General features: G+C 38.0%; 1 protein-coding gene across 1 annotated transcript in view; it reads right to left on the bottom strand.

Moving 5' to 3' along the window:
* Positions 1 to 7,206, bottom strand: part of EXOSC9 (exosome component 9) — a 13,701-nt gene extending 6,495 nt beyond the window's left edge. The window contains exons 1-6 of the mRNA XM_012650413.1: positions 7,023 to 7,206; positions 6,590 to 6,684; positions 5,349 to 5,468; positions 5,130 to 5,232; positions 3,754 to 3,891; positions 1,845 to 1,927 (exon numbers count right to left, since the gene is read on the bottom strand). Coding sequence (XP_012505867.1) covers positions 1,845 to 1,927; positions 3,754 to 3,891; positions 5,130 to 5,232; positions 5,349 to 5,468; positions 6,590 to 6,684; positions 7,023 to 7,088 — 605 coding nt within the window. The 5' untranslated portion in view covers positions 7,089 to 7,206. The remainder of the gene's footprint in view (positions 1 to 1,844; positions 1,928 to 3,753; positions 3,892 to 5,129; positions 5,233 to 5,348; positions 5,469 to 6,589; positions 6,685 to 7,022) is intronic.
* Between the last annotated feature and the right edge of the window lie 10,873 nt (positions 7,207 to 18,079).

The raw sequence follows: 18,079 nt of genomic DNA, 5'->3' as shown, positions 1-18,079 counted from the left end.
CACTTAATTAAATTAAAAAGTTTCTGCACAGCAAGGGAAGTAATAAACAGAGTAAATAGACAACATACAGAATGGGAGAAAAACATTCACAAACTATACATCCGATAAAGGACAAATATCTAGAATCTATAAAATGAACAAATCAGCAAGAAAAAAACAAATAACCCCATTAAAAAGTGGGAAAAAGACATAAAGGGAGTCTTTTCAAAAGAAGATAGATAAATGGCCAACAAACACATGAAAAAATGCTCTACATCACTAATCATCAAGGAAATACAAGTTAAAACCACAATGAGATACCACCTTACCCCTATCAGAATGATGATTATGAATCACCACAAATGTGGCAAAAAGAGGACGTTCATACCCTGTTGTTGGGACTGTAAATTAGTACAACCTCTATGGAAATTCCTCAAATAACTAAAAGTAAACCTATTATATTATCCAGCAATCCAATTACTGGGTATCTACCCAAAGGAAAAGGAGTCATTATATCAAAAAGGAAGCTACACTGGAATGTTTATCACAGCACAATTCGCAATTGCAAAGATATGGAATCAACCTAAGTGCCCATCAATTGATCAATGGATAAAGAAAATGGGGTGTATATATACCGTGGAATACTACTCAGCCATAAAAAGGAATGAAATAATGCCTGTTGCAGCAACTTGGATGGAACTAGAGAACATTATCCTAAGTGAAGTATCCAGCAGTGGAAAAAAATACCACGTTCTCACTAATAAGTGTGTGCTAAATGATTAGTATACATGGTCATATGGTAGTATAAAGATTATTAGAAACTAAGAAGGGGAGAGGGAGAGGGAGGGAAAGATGATGGATGAAAACATACCTATCAGGTACAATGTATACTACTCTGGTGATGGGCACACTAAAACCCCGACTTCAGCATTATTCAATTCATTCGTGTAACAAGAACACTTGTGCCCCTTAACATTTGGAAATTTTAAAAAATGTAAAATAAAAGAAAATGCATTTTTATTTTGAGAAAGAAATAAAGTAATCTTGGGTATGTTGTTTAGCATACTATATTACCAAATTTATTTGATTGGTTTCCTTTCATTTTTTTTTTTTTATATGACTACTGGAAAATTAAAAATTACATACATGGCTCACATCTTATTTCTGTTGGACAATTGTGGTCCATTTCCCTCTAATGAAACTCTACACTACAATGACTAAAAGGTGAAAGCTTTTCTTTGGTCATTATGCTTAACATTGTCAAAATATTTATATCTCCCCTTGTTTCTAAAGAAATTTAAGGCTCAAGCTTTTCATTTGAAAATGTGATTACAAAGACTCCAGGTTTTCTTTCACTGGAGGATTTAGCAGTGAGCTGTGAAGAAACTGCTGGATAGCTGAAGGAAATTATAATAGATTTTTCCTCCCAGTTTGTAAACCATGCCCACCTTGTAACCTGCTCCTAGAACTACTCCATCTAACATGCTCCAAAGTCCCCTATCTTCCACTCATCCACAGTAATTCTTACCCTCACTTTCCCAAATTAGAGGCGAGCATACAATACTCTCAACATCTGTACATCCTTAGGAAAGATAAGATACTACCATGCCACAGTAAATTCATATATTTATAAGTATGCTATGAAAAGAAAAATGTTGGGAAGTATCTTCATTATAGTATAAATGTTTTGCCACTTCTATTGAGAAAGCTCTTTGCCAGCTAATGCCCTCACAAAGAAAGATAAGAACTAGTAGGTGTTTGAATATTAAAGAGGTGTTTGTTCATTTATCTAGGACACATTTGAGTAGAGTAATAAAATTCCTAGCTGCATTTATGATTTTGGCCCATGACAAGGCAAGACTTACCCTTGCTGGAAAAAGGCAAAACTGACACAAATAGGCATGTGGTGGATGCTTAATGGTACAGGATCACGCTCTTCAGGTGTATACTGTTTCCAAAGAAAAGGTTCAATAATTACAGTCATTAAGTTATGAACCTGCAAAAAATCACCTTGAACATCAAATACCAAAATAAAAAATGAAATTCCTTTAATTCTCAGTGAATACCTAAAATAACCTTTTACAAAAACTTTACCACTTACGTTCCTCAACACTGTACATCACCTTCAAAAAGCTTTAAAGTATGATTCATATCCCATAAAATCCACCCATTGAAAGCACATGATTAAATTTTTAGTAAATGTATAGTTATGGACCCATCACCACAATCCACTTCTTTTAATATTTCCATTACCCCCCAGAATTTTCTCAAACCTGTTTGTAGTCAAGTCTCACTCCCACCCCAGCCCCAAGCAACCACTGATCTATCTGCTTTCTATCTCTCTAAATCTGCCCTTTCTGACAATTCCATACAAACATATCAAACAATTTGTAGTCTTTGTGCCTGGTGTCTTTCAACTTAGCATGTTTCATCCCCCTTGTAGCATCTATCAGTAGTTCACAGTTCTCTTTAGTGCTGAATAGTATTCCATTATATGTATATATCATATTTTGTTTATTCACCAATTGATGAACATTTGTTTCCAGTTTTTGGCTATTACAATTAATGCTGCTATGAACATTCGTATACAAGTCTCTGAGTGAACATACATTCTCATTCCTCCTGTAAATTCTTGGGCATGCATGGAATCCCTGGAAAATTTTTTTTTCCTGGTTTTAAGGCACTGTAATTTATTTTAATATTACAAGGTCAAATATGCTGAAAGATGTACATATAAAAGTACTTTTTTCTTCCATTGTTATTTTTCTGAATATAGAATGTTGTTTACACTTAACTTTTTAAGAAACTGCCAAACTTTAACATGACTGTACCATTTTACATTTCTACCAGCAATAATGCTATAGTATTTTTCAATTAATTACTTTTCAAGTCTATTAATTGCTCTCTACTTTATTTTTTACTTCCTTATATAAACGTCCTCCTCTAAAAGAACATAATCTTTACTGTTAATAAAGTTTTGTCCCTACCTCTAAGTTTTTAAGGGTCTGCTCCTGTCTAATGCCTAAAAGTAACATTACGAATTATAGCTTAGAAAATTTGGGCATCTGATGTTTTCTTTTACAACTTTAGGACTCAAACTTTTACTACAGTGCACTTATTCTAGCACGTAATTTATATAAATCAAAACTGACATACTCAGATCAAAAGAGAAAAACAACGTAGGTCAATGATTTCCAAATGTGCTCCTGGGACAGCAACATCAGTATTATCTGGGAACTCAAAGTGAGAAGTATAAATTCTTTGGTCCTACCCCTATCCTACTATGGGAGTAGAACTTAGCAATATGGTTTAACAAGCCCTCCAGGTATTTCTGATAGACTTCTGTCATCTAATTTGCTTAGTGAACAAAAGTCCTGGAAAGAGATGTGAATCTACTCTTTGGTTCTTCTCAGTTTTACTGGATGCTCCTTGCAGGGTAAGCGTCTCACTGTCCCGAAAATCAAGTATTTTTTACACATTTGGCCCCTAAACACAGCCAACTGCTTCATCTAATGCTCAATCCAAAGAAGTAGTCATCTAGTTTTATTCTAGAAAACCAGACTAAGGAGTATTCTTACTGACAGACATAAGAATACAGGAAATTTAACAGATTTCTAGGGCAATTTTGACCATATGTAGTTTTTGCCTTATGAACAAATTTTACAACTTACCTAACTGTCATCTACAACCTAACTTCACTAGTAACAAGTTGCCTGCACATTTAGGATACTCATTCATTCATTGAAAGGATCCCAGCTCCATCATGAGACTTACCAGTGTTACTTCATCTCCTTGGACAGAGACATCAGGTCTTCGGAAGTGACTTAAGGCCACAATTGCAGCAATGCTGGCAGCATCAATAATATTTCCATCATGATTTAATAAATGTAGGTCCACACGTATTTGCCAAACCTGGAAGTGAATTTAAAATAAAAATAAATCCTAAATGATCATAACCAATGGCTATTTATCAGGAGAAGTAACACTATACAAATTTTTTCTTGCTGTTAAAACATGCAGTTACTCCTTCTAATCAATAAAAAATATATTCAGAAAAATTTTAAGCCAAAGAAACATCTGAAATATCAGCAGTTCATCTTTCTATGTGAGTCATTTGATAACGGTAAAAGATATACTCTAATAAATAGAACCACTCTAACATTTAATGCTAAGATTTTCCTGACACCAAATCTAATTATATTTTTATTGTCCCTGCTAATTTAAAAATCTCAACCTCTTAGGTTTTATTTTACTTATTATTTTTTGAGACAGGGTCTTGCTCTGTTGCCGAGGCTATATAGTGCAGTGGCGTCATTATAGCTCACTGCTTGTTCAAATTCCTGAGCTCAAGCAAGTCTCCCACCTCAGCCTCCTAAGTAGCTGAGACTACAGGTGCATGCCACCATGCCTGGTTAACTTTTTTTTTTTTTTTGGTAGAGACAAGGTCTCACTAGGTTGCTCGGGCTGGTCTCAAACTCCTGGCCTCAAGTGATCCTCCCACCTCAGCTTCCCAAAGTGCTAGGATTATAGGCGTGTAACGCCACTCCCAGATACCTCGTAGATTTTATGTGACAATACTTTTGATAACCTTATAGTAATATAAATACAAATAGTAATACAAATATTCAGGTACAGAATGTAGAAAGCTAAGTGACTTCTCTGGAGTCAAAAAGCTGGTCAAAATATCCTAATCAAGAATAAAGTTCTAATATCCTCATGCAGCACAATTTACTGGGACTACGATTTCCAAAGCCAGCCCTACCACTGACTCATTGTGTGGTCCTATATAAATCAATAAACCTATCCAAAAGAAGGATTTAATCTACTCTTCAGTTTTTCATTCATAAAAAAGGAAAACTACCTGCTTCTATCAAGTTATTTAAATAACATGAGAAAATAAATGAGAAATTGTACGTAAAAGCCACAAGTAAATCCACATTGCTATTTTCACCCTTTTAAGATGATGGCTTTTGTTCTTTCAGAGAGAGAAATGGCACAAAGTTCAAGGATGGCACTCAGAAACATCTGGAGTGAAGTGAACCAGTACAAAACTGAATTAACTAAAGCGCTGAGAACAAAAGCATAGATATAGGAACCGATGAATCAACAATATTCAACCTAAGATTGAGAATTTTGGGCATATTCCCCACCTTTTCACCAGCAACAACACAGAGAGATTCAGTGTCTATACACTTCGAATTTCTTAGACATCTTTCCAAGAGTCGATTCAACTTCACCAAGAGATCTGACTGCCTATGAAAATAGGAATGGGCTAATGTCATGAAATATAACACCAGGCATTGAAACAATAGCTCACTGATGTTAGGTTCTCCTATGGCTAAAGCAGCTTGAGAAAAAGATTTAAATACCTTCCAGGTTCAAAAGCTGGAGCAGCCATCTGAGAGAGTTCAAGGTTAAAGAAAAGAATACCTTCTGTGGCCCTATTCAGTTTTGGAGACACAAGTTCACAGGAAACCTGTCCAAGAACTCTGCAAAGATAAAGGTACAAAGTGATTAACTAAATATATTTCCTTTCCAATTAACAAAAAAGTCTTAGATAACAAGCTTCGATCTTACTCTGAGTAATAACATACTCAGCAAATATAAGAAGTAGAAATTACATATAAAACATAGTAGTAGAATATACATAGAAATAAAACATATATTGGTATACCTAAAAAGATGACCAAAAAAACCTCATTTATTACAATATTTACTATTCCACAGATTTTTTAGAAAAATCAATGACCTTTACTTATTCCTAAAACAAATATTTATTGAAAGAAGAGGGCACTAAAACTTGAGATTTCATAAGGGTTTTCATAAGGTATGGTTCATTATCTGACCAAAAATCCTCACAACTTTTCAATGAATTTTAAAAACCTAATTCTCGGCCGGGCGCGGTGGCTCACGCCTGTAATCCTAGCACTCTGGGAGGCCGAGGTGGGCGGATTGCTCAAGGTCAGGAGTTCGAGACCAGCCTGAGCAAGAGCGAGACCCTGTCTCTACTAAAAATAGAAAGAAATGATCTGGACAACTAAAAATACATATATAGAAAAAATTAGCCAGGCATGGTGGCGCATGTCTGTAGTCCCAGCTACTCAGGAGGCTGAGGCAGGAGGATCGCTTGAGCCCAGGAGTTTGAGGTTGCTGTGAGCTAGGCTGACGCCACGGCACTCTAGCCAGGGCAACAGAGCCAGACTCTGTCTCAAAAAAAAAAAAACAACTTAATTCTCAGGTCACTCAGGAAAAGAGGTTAAGTGGGACCTACTTAATGACAAGATGCTCAAGATCTCTATGTTCCTCACATTAGAATGTGAAGAGAAGTGCAGCAAACAAATTCAATGTGATCACTGCTGGTTTTCTATACGATTTACAGAGGTCAGAAAGAACTACACGATACTCATGTAAAATCACGAAATACGTTTATGATTAAAAATTTAAAGTGTGACCACAATACCAAAAACATTTTGCATAAAAAATTACCTATTTTTTGGGCAGCTAAACAAAGTACTGCCCAGACTTTTTAGCTGCTTTGTAAACAACCAAATCAACAGGTTATTTTCAAACTTCTTCCTTTTGGATCTGTATCTAATTTGCATCCTGTTACCTTGTTTTCCCAAGTTCCACAATACAGCACCCATAATCTGTTCCAAATGAGATCTTGATGTTCCTATAATCATAGGTTTGTCTGCCATCCAGCCGCTGTAAGCACAACATTCATTCATTTACTCCTTCAACAAGTATTTCTTGAGCAACTACTCTGTGTCTGGCCTTGGGCTAAGCAGGTGGAGGAGAGTGGGATCCTAACCACCCCACCCCAATAGGAAAGTGGAAACTAGGGCCCCGATAGTTCCTGGGGCGACTCGAGCCTTGAAAAGAACCCGTCGGAGAAAAATAACGCCTGAGTGGTTGGAAGAATGTACAGACGTACAGGCAGTTAGTTCCCCCAGGGGCTTCCCGGGCCCGCGCGAGCTAGGTCTGAGTCCACACCGTGCGACCCAAGCGCCCACGCAGCGCGCAGTTCCGCAGAGACCGTTTACCTTCTTCTCTTCGATGGCGCGGAGCAGGAATCGCCGCTCGCAGTTGGAGAGTGGCGTTTCCTTCATAGTGCTGGGTGGCGAGCTCCACGGGCACCAGAATCTGGGGAGGAAGGGGAACCTGAACCTCTTCACGCGTACCCCGCTCGCTGCGCCGCGCAGGAGATTTACGTCATCATGGCGCAGCCGCTGAAGGTGCGGAAGCGAAGGCTTGGGCTGTCGCTACTGCGCAGACTCAAAGCCAGCTTGGGGCCGGGGGAGTGGGCTAAGCGAGTGCAGCTTGGAGAGGCGTGTTTCTGAACGTGAAGTCGTTTCTATTTCTTTTATTATAAAGTGTGGGGAGAAAAGGACACAAATACTATCAGAATGATAGAAATTAATATCAATAAACCGCTCTGACACTTCACACTTTCCTCAATCGTAGTGGGGTTGAGGCTAGACAGGTACTATTGCTGTTTTACAGATGCGGAAGTTGACACTGGCCACTAGAGAGCCGCAGAAACAGGGTCTGGAGCAGATTCAATGGAGAAACACTGGAATAAAGAGGCATGGGGTTGGGGGGCGGCGCGGAAGAGCGCTGAAACGGCGAAATGGGATGTTATTGGGGGCCAAAGGTGAAAGCTTGTGGGATCTGAGAAGTAGACAAGAAGTGAGAACATTCCCACGTCGTAACTAATGGTGTTATTACTACTGTGAACTAAAACTAAATGTATTGTTTATTTCTTAGAGTCTCTCCAGTTATTTGAAGTCGATAGACTTATTTTTACAGGTGTAGAGAAACCTTAGTGGGTCACGCTGCCAACCACTCATCTTCTTTGGAGAGGCAATATTAAATAGTGGAGGGCGGGGGACGTCTAAACTGCCCGGGTTCAAATTCTGACTCTGCCCTTAACTACTTCTGTGACCTGCGCAAGTTAATCAGGCTATGTGATTCACTTTACTAACCTGCAAAAAAAGGGGTGGTAAACCTATTTATTATGAGAAATAAAAACCGAGCTAATACATGTAAAATGCTTACAATGGTGCCTGGCAGGGAGTAAGCACTTTTTAAGTGCATATTATTATTTTGTTTCCTTTTGCTTTAGAGGTGGTAGGCACTGTACTCCTACACAGGCGCCATGAAGCTTCTTTTGTCTCTTCTCACTTTTTCTTTCCTACTAGAGATACATTTTAGTCTCAGTTTGTACCACTTGCAATACATGTACTCAATAAGTATTTAAAGAGGGCCTACGGTGTCCAAGAATAATTTAAGTGCTGGAGAAACAAGATCCTTTCTCTCAAGGAATTTGTATTCTGTTTGGAAGAGATAAACAAGAAAAACCTAAACAAACAAATAGAACAATTTCACACATCGATAAGTGCTATCTGAGAATGAGGATGCTGTCTTAATGGGGTAGTTGCAGAAAGACACGACTTTGTAGAGGTGACATTTAAGTTAAGTAAATCCTTGGTGAAAAGAACAACCTTGATATCATCTGGAGGAGAAGGAAAATGTTTCAAGCAGAATGAGTAACATGCAAAGACTGAAATGGGATGAGCTTGACATGGTCTGGGGACAAACTTGTGAAGAAGGAGCAAAGTTGACAGAAATTATTAATTTTCAAAACAAGGGGATTACAAGGTACAGGCCATTTAAGTTCTTTAACAACATAAATTCATTTTATAGTATGGTTTCACACCAGAACTCCTGGTTGTTACATTTGTTATTTAAATTCTTGAGTTCTTTCAGTGGGCATTTAGTAATTTCTCTTTCCTTTCAGAGATGAAATAGGCCTTTATTGAAATAGTCTATTCTTTCCTGCGAGGCAGCTTGGCAGTTGAAAGACAATGGACTATCGTTTAGATAAACTTCAGGTCAAATGAACTTTGAATGAGTTAAATAATTTTTCTGAATTTTAGGTTCTGTATCTTTAGATCAAAATAATAATTACTCTGTGTTAAGTAGTCTGAATGAAAGCAACTAATGAAATGTCTTGGACAAGATAGTTATTCAAATCTTAGTTTCCTTCCTTTTTTGGCTTGGCAATGCTTCCCGTGAAACTGCCCAAATTCAGCATGACAGATTGCTGTTCCAAGATTGCTGCTTGATTGCCTTGCCTCTGCTTTCTTTCCACTTTTATAGAATTTCCACTGTTCTTCCTACTTTCACTATTCTATTATTGTAATTTAACACTCCTGCATTTGCCTTTTATTGAGGTTAATCCAAATGTTTATGATGCATCTCCACTCACATCTCTCACAAAATATATTTACTTCACAACCTTGTTTTTAGTAAGAAATTTTTGAAAACCTAAGGGAAATTTGTTTTGTGCTTTCAGGGGAAAATAGTTTTTTGAAGCATGAGAAGAGGTTCAGATACCATTATACATTCTGCTTTTTAAAGAAGAATCAGTTGAAGTCAGCATATTAACCTGGATGATCTGTCTAAAAATAACCTAGTTCTCAACAAAATATTTTGGTATGTGTCTTCTTTATAGAACATTTGTTATTTTGTCTGACCAGTATCCTTCTGTTTCCTGGAGAAATGCCCTGTCCTGACCTCCTGTGCTTCTGGTGTTAATGTTAATAGCAGGTGTGGCCAGACCTTGCTAATTGTGGAACCCAGCCTAGTCTCCCCATTGACCATTTACTCAGCCAGGGTCAAGAAGTGCTTCTCCATCAGTCTTGACGTGTGAACTCTGGGAGGGAGACAGTCTTTTCTTTATCTGAGATTATAAACTCTAAAGAACATGCAAGCCTGGAACTGGCAGAGGCCATTTTTGCCACCACATGGAGAGACCCTGTTTGAAGATGAAGTTAGAGAGTGGCCCTCGAAATGAGAAATAAGACAGAGAAGTGGAGTCCTTATGTAGAAATAGAGTTTACACCACTTCTTGGACTTCCCAGGTAGGTGAGCCAATATATTTGAGTTAGTCTTTTGTTAAGTGTGTCCAAAGGAATTCTAATACACTTCTACTGGAGTATAAAGATCCACGTTTTATTAACCTTCTAGCACCCACGGAGACTGGTAGTGTACCCTGTGAATAAACGGATGAATGGCCTATTACAACACATCTGGTGAAAGAATTGGTGGATGGATGAATGAATAAACAAATCAAAGCTTACCGTTTTATTTACCATATCATATATCTGCCGTATAATTTCTCATTATAGAAATTGGTGACCTAAAAATTACCCTGGAAGAGAATAATATGAAATGTTAAGAATGGTTATCTCTGGGTTGTACAGTTCTGGGACAATTTTTTTAATTTTTGATTTTTTTCTTTATGATTTTCTCAAATCTTCTGCAAGGCACGTGAATAGCTCTTATTATCAGAAAAAATAAAAAATGTTTTGTCTTCTTTTTATTATTCTGACATATTAGCTATTTTTTTATTAAAGGAATTTTGACTTTTAACTACATTTTAACAAAGACATTTGTTTTGTTGTTTTTCAAGACTCAAACCCGAAATCACATGTCAGTTAATATGTTGAAAAGATTTTATGCATTGACAAATAAACACTAATATGTCAAATGTAGTATATATTTCCCCTCCATATTTTTTTCTTGATATTATAGACTTTAGAACCTCCTGGATTATTGAGTTCATCTCTAGCTTCTACTGACTATTTAAAAGAGCTTTGCCTTTCATTCATTTATCATTTGGTATGTCCAGGAAGCTATATATAATCTCTCATATTATTAATCCTTTTCAATAAAAGAGGAATAAAAAATGCTCAGTGTTCAGCTTATCATAAATACAACACATGAAAGGGGAAGAAAAGCAGGGGACATTTGGATTTTCAGTGCACTCAGACTGTTGTAACATGTGAATAATCCTGGACACACAAACAAAAAAATTAGGCATATGGCTACATCTTGGACACATCACTGAAGTCCTCTGATCTATTCTCAACTGTAAGAGTCTTGTTCCTTTATAGAAATCTGTAGGAAATTATGTAGTTTCATGTCTAAGCAATAAATATGTTCCAGAAAAGTTGTGTTTCAATTAGATTTCTACAAATAATAAAGTAGAATCTGTTATTGTGAGTTGAACTCATTGTAATGCAAGTAACTATTACATGGTTGTATAGTAGGCAAAATAATGGCTCCTCTCAAAGATATCTATATTCTAATCTCTGAAAACTGTGAATATGTTGCCTTATGTGGCAAAACTTATTTTGCAGCTGTGATTAAACTAAAGATTTTGCCATAGGGAGATTATCCTGGATTATCTGGGTGAACCCGATGTAATTACAAGGGTCCTTATAAGAGGGACATGAGAGAGAGGGAAGATATGATGACAGAAGCAGAGTTCAAAAAGGAGAGAAGTCGCTACATTGCTGACTTTTTGAAGGTAGAGGAAGGTGACCACAAGCCAAGGAACGTAGGGGGCCTCTGAAAACCTGGAAAAGGCAAGGAAATGGATTTTCTCCTAGATCCTTATGGACACATTTTATACTTCTGACCTCCAGGACTGTAGGATAATAAATTTAAGTTGCTTTGAGCCATTAAGTTCATGGTAATTTGTTACAGAAGTGACTTAGTCAAGACTGCTATAAAAAATATTAATACCATAGACTGAGTGAATTATAAACAACAGAAATTTATTTCTCACAGTTCTAGAAGCTGGGAAGGACAAGATTAATGCAGCAGCAGATTTGGTGTCTGGTGAGGACTAGCTTCCTGGTTGACACATGGCCGTCTTCTTGCTATGTCTTCACATGGTGGGAGGGCAAGGGAGCTCTCTGGGACCTCTTTTATAAGGGCGCCAATCCCATTCCAGAAGGCTCTGCCCCCATGACCCAATAACCTACCAAAGGCCCCACTTCCTAATACCATTACATTAGGAGTTAGGATTTTAACATACGAATTTGGTGGAGGACACAAATATTCAGTCTGTAGCAAGCAAAAAAATAGAGAACTAATATAGATTGACAGAATAAAAGATGTTTAGCTAAAACTGAACTTCAGAAAAACAATGAGTTTTTTTTACATAAATATGTCTAATTTGTTCCAAGTATTGCATAGGACATACAGTAAAACAATTATTTTTTGTTTATCTGAAATTCAAATGAAACTAGGCATCCTGTATTTTATTTTTACTAAATCTGACAACCCAGATTATAATGTGCCTTATTTATTAATTTTGTATTAATTTTGATATCCAGTCTTATACATCAAATTCTCTTTAGAAAGGTGCTCATCATGAATTACATTATTGTGGGGAGATAGAGTATTCATGAAGAGATTTTTACCTGAAAACTTCTCATTGCAAGGGAGGATAGGTAGTTGAATTGGGTGGCAATGACTCTTTTCTGTGCTAGTAGGAACTTGTTCTCTGGCACAAAAGGGAAAATCTGTAGACATCATCTCATAATTTTAAAGCTGTATGGGCTCTGAAATATTTTCTAGTATAGGGCTTGTAAAGCAAATGATTTCAAGGTCCAGGCAGATTATCAGTAAGTGAAGCTGGTCAGTTACAGGATTATAGGAAGTAGTGGAGACCAAGGTGACCCACACGACACATGCCCTGTTTAAAGGATCCAAATATTGTTAAAACTCTTTGAGAGAAAAACAAAACATGGGCTGCTAGCTTGTTTAGTCTCCTCTCATAACGTCCGTCACCCTCAGTGTATCCAAATAAACTCTTATTTTAAGTAAACACCGTGTGCTTACCAAGCAAATGCAGACTTCTGAGAAGTTCCTTAGTCCCTTTCAGCCAGATAGCTGATCCCAAACTCTTCCTATTTATAAATTCCAGAACTTCTACCGAGCAGAATTCATCTCTAAAAACCATCCAAACTCTTGCCATTTTTAAATGTGATCTGCTTACCATTAGCATCAGCATCACCAGAGAGCCAGTTAAACATGCAAATTCCCAGGTCCCACCCCAGATGTACCGAATCAGAAGCTCTGGGGGTGGGGCCCAGCAATCTGTGTTTTACACCCTCTGCAGGTGTTTTTTGTAAACACTAAAGTTCCAGAAGCCTTGATCTAAATTTTTGAGAGAAAGAGTCTTGTCTAACTCCAGGATTCCCAGTCTGTTTTGTGCAAAATGTGCTGGCAGATGTCATCCACTTCCCTGTTCCCAGAGCACACTGCAAACTGCATGTTTACAGATTTCTGGAATTAGCTGGAGCAGGAGAGGATTGATGGAATTCCTACTACCTCCCAGGCAGTGTGGTTGACGACAGCAAAGTTCAGTAAGACGTGCTTCTCTACAATGTTTGCCAACTTGCTCTTCACTCATTTTGCAGGAGTGCTTTCAGTTACAATCTAATCTTGAGGCATATTTTAACATCACGCTTTCAACAAAATTAATAGACAATTTTAAGAGCAATTTTAGGTTCACAGCAAAATTGAGGGGGAAAGTACAGAGAGTTTCCGTTTACCCTCCCCCATACACAGCCTCCCCCCACCATCGACATTACTCATCAATATGGTACATTTGTTACTGCGAACCAGCATTCATTCTCTCTCTCTTACAGATATCTATTTTATAAGGCACAGAGAGTTTGAGTAATTTGCCCAAGTTTGCATAGCTAGTTAATCATAGAACCAAGATTCATACCCAGACAGTCTGGCTCCAGAGACTGATCTCATAGCTACTACACTGTGCTGCTTCTTGTAAATGGCAAGCCATTTCTATACCAAGTGTATTATCTTCGGTCTTAACACCAAACCAGGTTATTGCCCATCTCTCTGCGAGAACTTTCTTCACTTGATGACTTTGCTGTCTGACATCTATATAGAGAATAAAGCTGTTATCTTTAGATCATTCAAACTCGATTTCTTATGCTTTGACTTGACACACAATTAGGAGTATAATCATGAAGTAGGGCTCATTAATGCAAAGAGACATAAGAGGTCTGACTACAGTTCCAAGGCTAGCATGCTGGCAAGAGTGAGATGGAGATTGAGATTTTATTACAAGCAGTAGGAGGAGTTGTACATGCAAAAGTGGTCTTAGTTCTTGATTGAGAGACTCTTACAGAGTATGTCATTTGTGCAACCTTGGCCACTCTTCTTTAGCCCCGAAGTACAGGGATGGTGTACTCATATCACTGATTGAGTCTTTATTCAAATAAATAATTTAAGAGGAAAAGTTTCTACTTTGTTTCTTGATCTTACTTTGTATACTTCTTTCTAAAGTTGCCTGGGAAAGAAGGCTTAGGTTTCAGAAGCAGCAGTTTCAGCAGAAGGGGGAGAACACCAGATGATATGGACTCTCCTGTGAGGTGACAATGGACGGCAAGGCTAGCAGGTGGTACCATGCGGGCACATTTCTTCAGCAAGTAATATAGTATTATTTTGAGATAGTACTTCAGCAGTATGCAGCCTCTAAGATGGCCCTAGTGACCCCTACCTCCTACTGTTTCAGGACTTATGTAATCCCCTCCCCTTGAATGACTTGCTTGTAACCAATGGAAAACTTCAACATTAAGGCAATGGCACTTCTGTTATTAGATTACAGGAAAATGTAACTTCCAACATGCTAGCAGACTCCTTCTCTTGCTGGATTTGATAAAGCAAGTTTCTATGTTGGGGGGCCCACATAGCAAGTAAGGGAGGGTATTCTGCAGCCAATTGCCAGGTAAATATTGAGTCCCTCAATCCACAGCCCAGAAAGATTTGAATCCTACCCACCATCATATGAGTGAGCTTATTGAGCATCCTGTGTTGAGCTTTCAGATAAGACCTCAGCCCTGGCTAACATTGTGATTCCAGCCTTCAGAGAGATCCGTAAGCAAACCCAGTTAAGTTGTGTCTCAATTCCTGACTCACAGAAACTGTGAGGTCATAAGTGTGTGTTGTTTTAAGCTAAGAAGCAATAGACACCTAATGCAACTTTGAGCACAAACTCTTCTCAGGTGAACATTACTTCTGGATTTCATGATTCGCTGGTCTACTCTCATCTTGATGATAGTACAAAGAAAATATCCATTTGACATTTTTTGTGACATCTGAGGTCATCAAGATGTTGCTAATGCCAGGCATGGTGGTGCATGCCTGTAGTCTCAGCTACTTGGGAGACTGAGGTAGGAGGAAAGCATAGGAGTTCTGTCTTTTAAAAAATAAGAAGAAAGAAAGAAAAAAGAAAGAAAGAAGATGTTGCTAAAATATTTTGTGTAGGAATTTGTAGCATATAAAATGCCAGATCTGTATCATTGAAGTATGCTTTCTTTAGTGATCAAGAATTTTTTTAATAATCTCTAAGAGGTTGTTTGGCAGGAGAGCATGATTTGTATCTCAAGAGTTTTGCTACAGTACTACTGGACTATAATTGTAATTTCTACCCTTGACAATATAAAGTACAGGGGAGCGTAACTTCTAAATTACAAATGAAAAGGCTTTGATCAACTTTGCTTTTACTTAAAAAAAAAAACAAAAAACCTGAGCCTGAAAGTGTTGTTTATCAAAAGTCATTGATAAACAAAAATTCATTCAGCAATGGATTTTTTGTCAAATCTGATAATGTTATATAAAACCATAGAACACACCCTGGAATCTCCATTATGAGTATACATTATGAGTAAAAAGAAATATCAGTGTCTGCTTATAAACCAGGACTAGAAGGGAAAATTGAAATTAAAAGAGATTATATATTTAATGATTGGATTTTTCTTTAATTTTTGTTTTTGGTATCACTTATAAAATTTACATTTGTGATAAATACAAATTGATAAGAACCTAGTCATTTATGTAAGTATTTTTGTGAACCTACTCTGTGCCAGGCTCTATTTTAAGCATTGGGATAATGTAGTAAACCAGGTAGAAAAAGTCACTTGGAGCTTACATTATAGAGACAGGTGGGCAATAAAATGATCAACAATCAATCAACGATGCCTCACAGTGAGAAGTGGTACAAAAATAAGTAAAGCTGGGGCAGGTGGGAGAGAGTGGCCAGGAGGGGACTGTGCAGATAGTGGAACCAGAAGAGGCCTCTTTGATGAGGAGGCATTTGAGGAAACCTGGAAATGTGGAGAATGAATCATTAAATATATGGACTTTCGTATTCAAAATGGCCAAGGAGGCTGTGAGGAAGGTTGCTGGAAACAAACAGGGCAACTGAGTTAGTTTTGAAGAGGTCAGTGACTTCTCTGAGGTTCTTGGATGAGAGTTCAGCACACATCTGGATGTGGCTCCACGAGAGGGAGTTTATGGATAAAGAGCCCGGCCTCCAGAGCTAAGCAGCCTGGTTTAACTCCAGCTCTGCAACTTACTAGTTGGGTGACCTTGGACAAGTTGTAAGCTGCTCTGAAAAATAAAAAAAAAAAAAATGGGGCTAATGATAATACCTTACCTCACAAAGTGGTCATGAGGATTAGATAAGTCAATATGTGAAAAGCACTTAGAACAGGCCTGGGCCCATATTTAGCAACAATAAACATTAGCTATTATTCTTTCTTTCTTTTTTTTCTCCTTTTGAGACAGTTTGAGACAGGGTCAGGCTAGAGTGCAGTGGTGTCGTCATAGCTCACTGTAACCTCAAACTCCTGAGCTCAAGCAATCCTCTCGCCTCAGCCTCTCAAGTACCTGGGACTTCAGGCACGTGCCACTGTGCCCAGCTAATTTTCCTGTTTTTTGTAGAGACTGGATCTCGCTATGTTACTCAGGCTTGTCTTGAACTGGCCTCAAGTGATCCTCCCATCTCAGCCTCCCAAAGTGCTAGGATTACAGGCATGAGCCACAGCACCCAGCCCCAATATTTATTCTTTATTAGATGATGTCAACACACACTTCTCTCCAGAGGTAGAATGATATACCTTTTAAAATGGGAGGGGTGTAGCTTGCAAAGTTGCAAACCCAATTTCCTAAGTAACTTTCCTGGCCTCCAGGAAAATCTCGGCACAGAGCATAGCTTCCCAGACATATTAGGTATAACATACATTGTTAAGACAAAGGTATAAAGAGGTGAGTGTCAAGGGTTCTTTGAAATCAGCCCAAAATTCCACATGGTTTTAAAAATGTAATTTTTATAGTGACTCAGGGCATGGACTGTGGCATCAGAAAGCTTTGGCTTTAGATCCTGGCTGGGGAAACTGTGGTGTCTTGGACACATGATCTTACTACTTGTCTTAGGAAGCTTAGACTGCTATAGAACAAAGTATCATAGAGTGGGTGGTTTAAGCAACAGAAATGTATTTCTCACAGTTGTGGAGACTGGAGAATCCAAGATCAAGGCACTGTTTGCAGAGGGCTACCTTCTTGTTATATGCTTACGTGGTGGAGAGAGAGATCCTTTCATGTCTGTTTCTAAAAGGGGACGCTCATGACCTAATTACCTCCAAAATGCCCCACCTCCAAATACCATCACATCGGAAACTATTAGGGCTTCAGTATATGAATTTTGGGGGAGACACAAACATTCAGTGAATAGCACCTGTCTAAAATGGAGTTATTACAGCTGACACGCATAGAGCATTTATTATGTGCCCCACACTTTTCTAAGATGTTAAGTTCATTAATTTATTTAATCTTCATAACCCCCTTACAAGGTACTTACTATTATTATCCCATTTTACAGATGAGCAAAATAAGGCAGAGATTAAGTGACTTTCTGGGGGTCACATAGCCATTTAAGTGACAGGAATAGGATTTGAATGCAGGCCATCTGGCTCCTAGACTGTGTGCTTAAGCCACACGCTCTGTTGCCTCTTGATAATAATGGCTCCTACATCACAGATAGGATTGTATTAAAGGAGATGATGTGTAAGCACTCAGCACCATGCAAGACACAAAGTAAGGGCTCAATACACACTTGTTGAATGATTGACTTTGCAAAGTCATAGTAAATTGTAACATAGTAAATAAAATATCTACATACTCTGTTATGGCTAAGTAATTCAATTTTTCATCTTTTTGAGTTCCTTTGTGTGTTTGATAGCAGCTTTGCAGACCTACTTTTGCAAAATAACCCCATTTTGATAGGATGTTATATTATCTAGCGAAATTTGTTAGTACTGAGCCCATGCTGGCTCCCGATGGTCACCTCTTACATTTCTACATGATCACAGACCATCTGTTTGAGAACCTGGTTTAGAATTTTGCCTGCAATCAGTGTAAGACTCTTCAT

The sequence above is a fragment of the Propithecus coquereli genome, unplaced genomic scaffold (assembly GCF_000956105.1).
Source record: "Propithecus coquereli isolate 6110/MARCELLA unplaced genomic scaffold, Pcoq_1.0 Scaffold323, whole genome shotgun sequence".
Classification (NCBI taxonomy): domain Eukaryota; kingdom Metazoa; phylum Chordata; class Mammalia; order Primates; family Indriidae; genus Propithecus; species Propithecus coquereli.
This window is presented reverse-complemented; position numbering and strand designations above follow the sequence as displayed.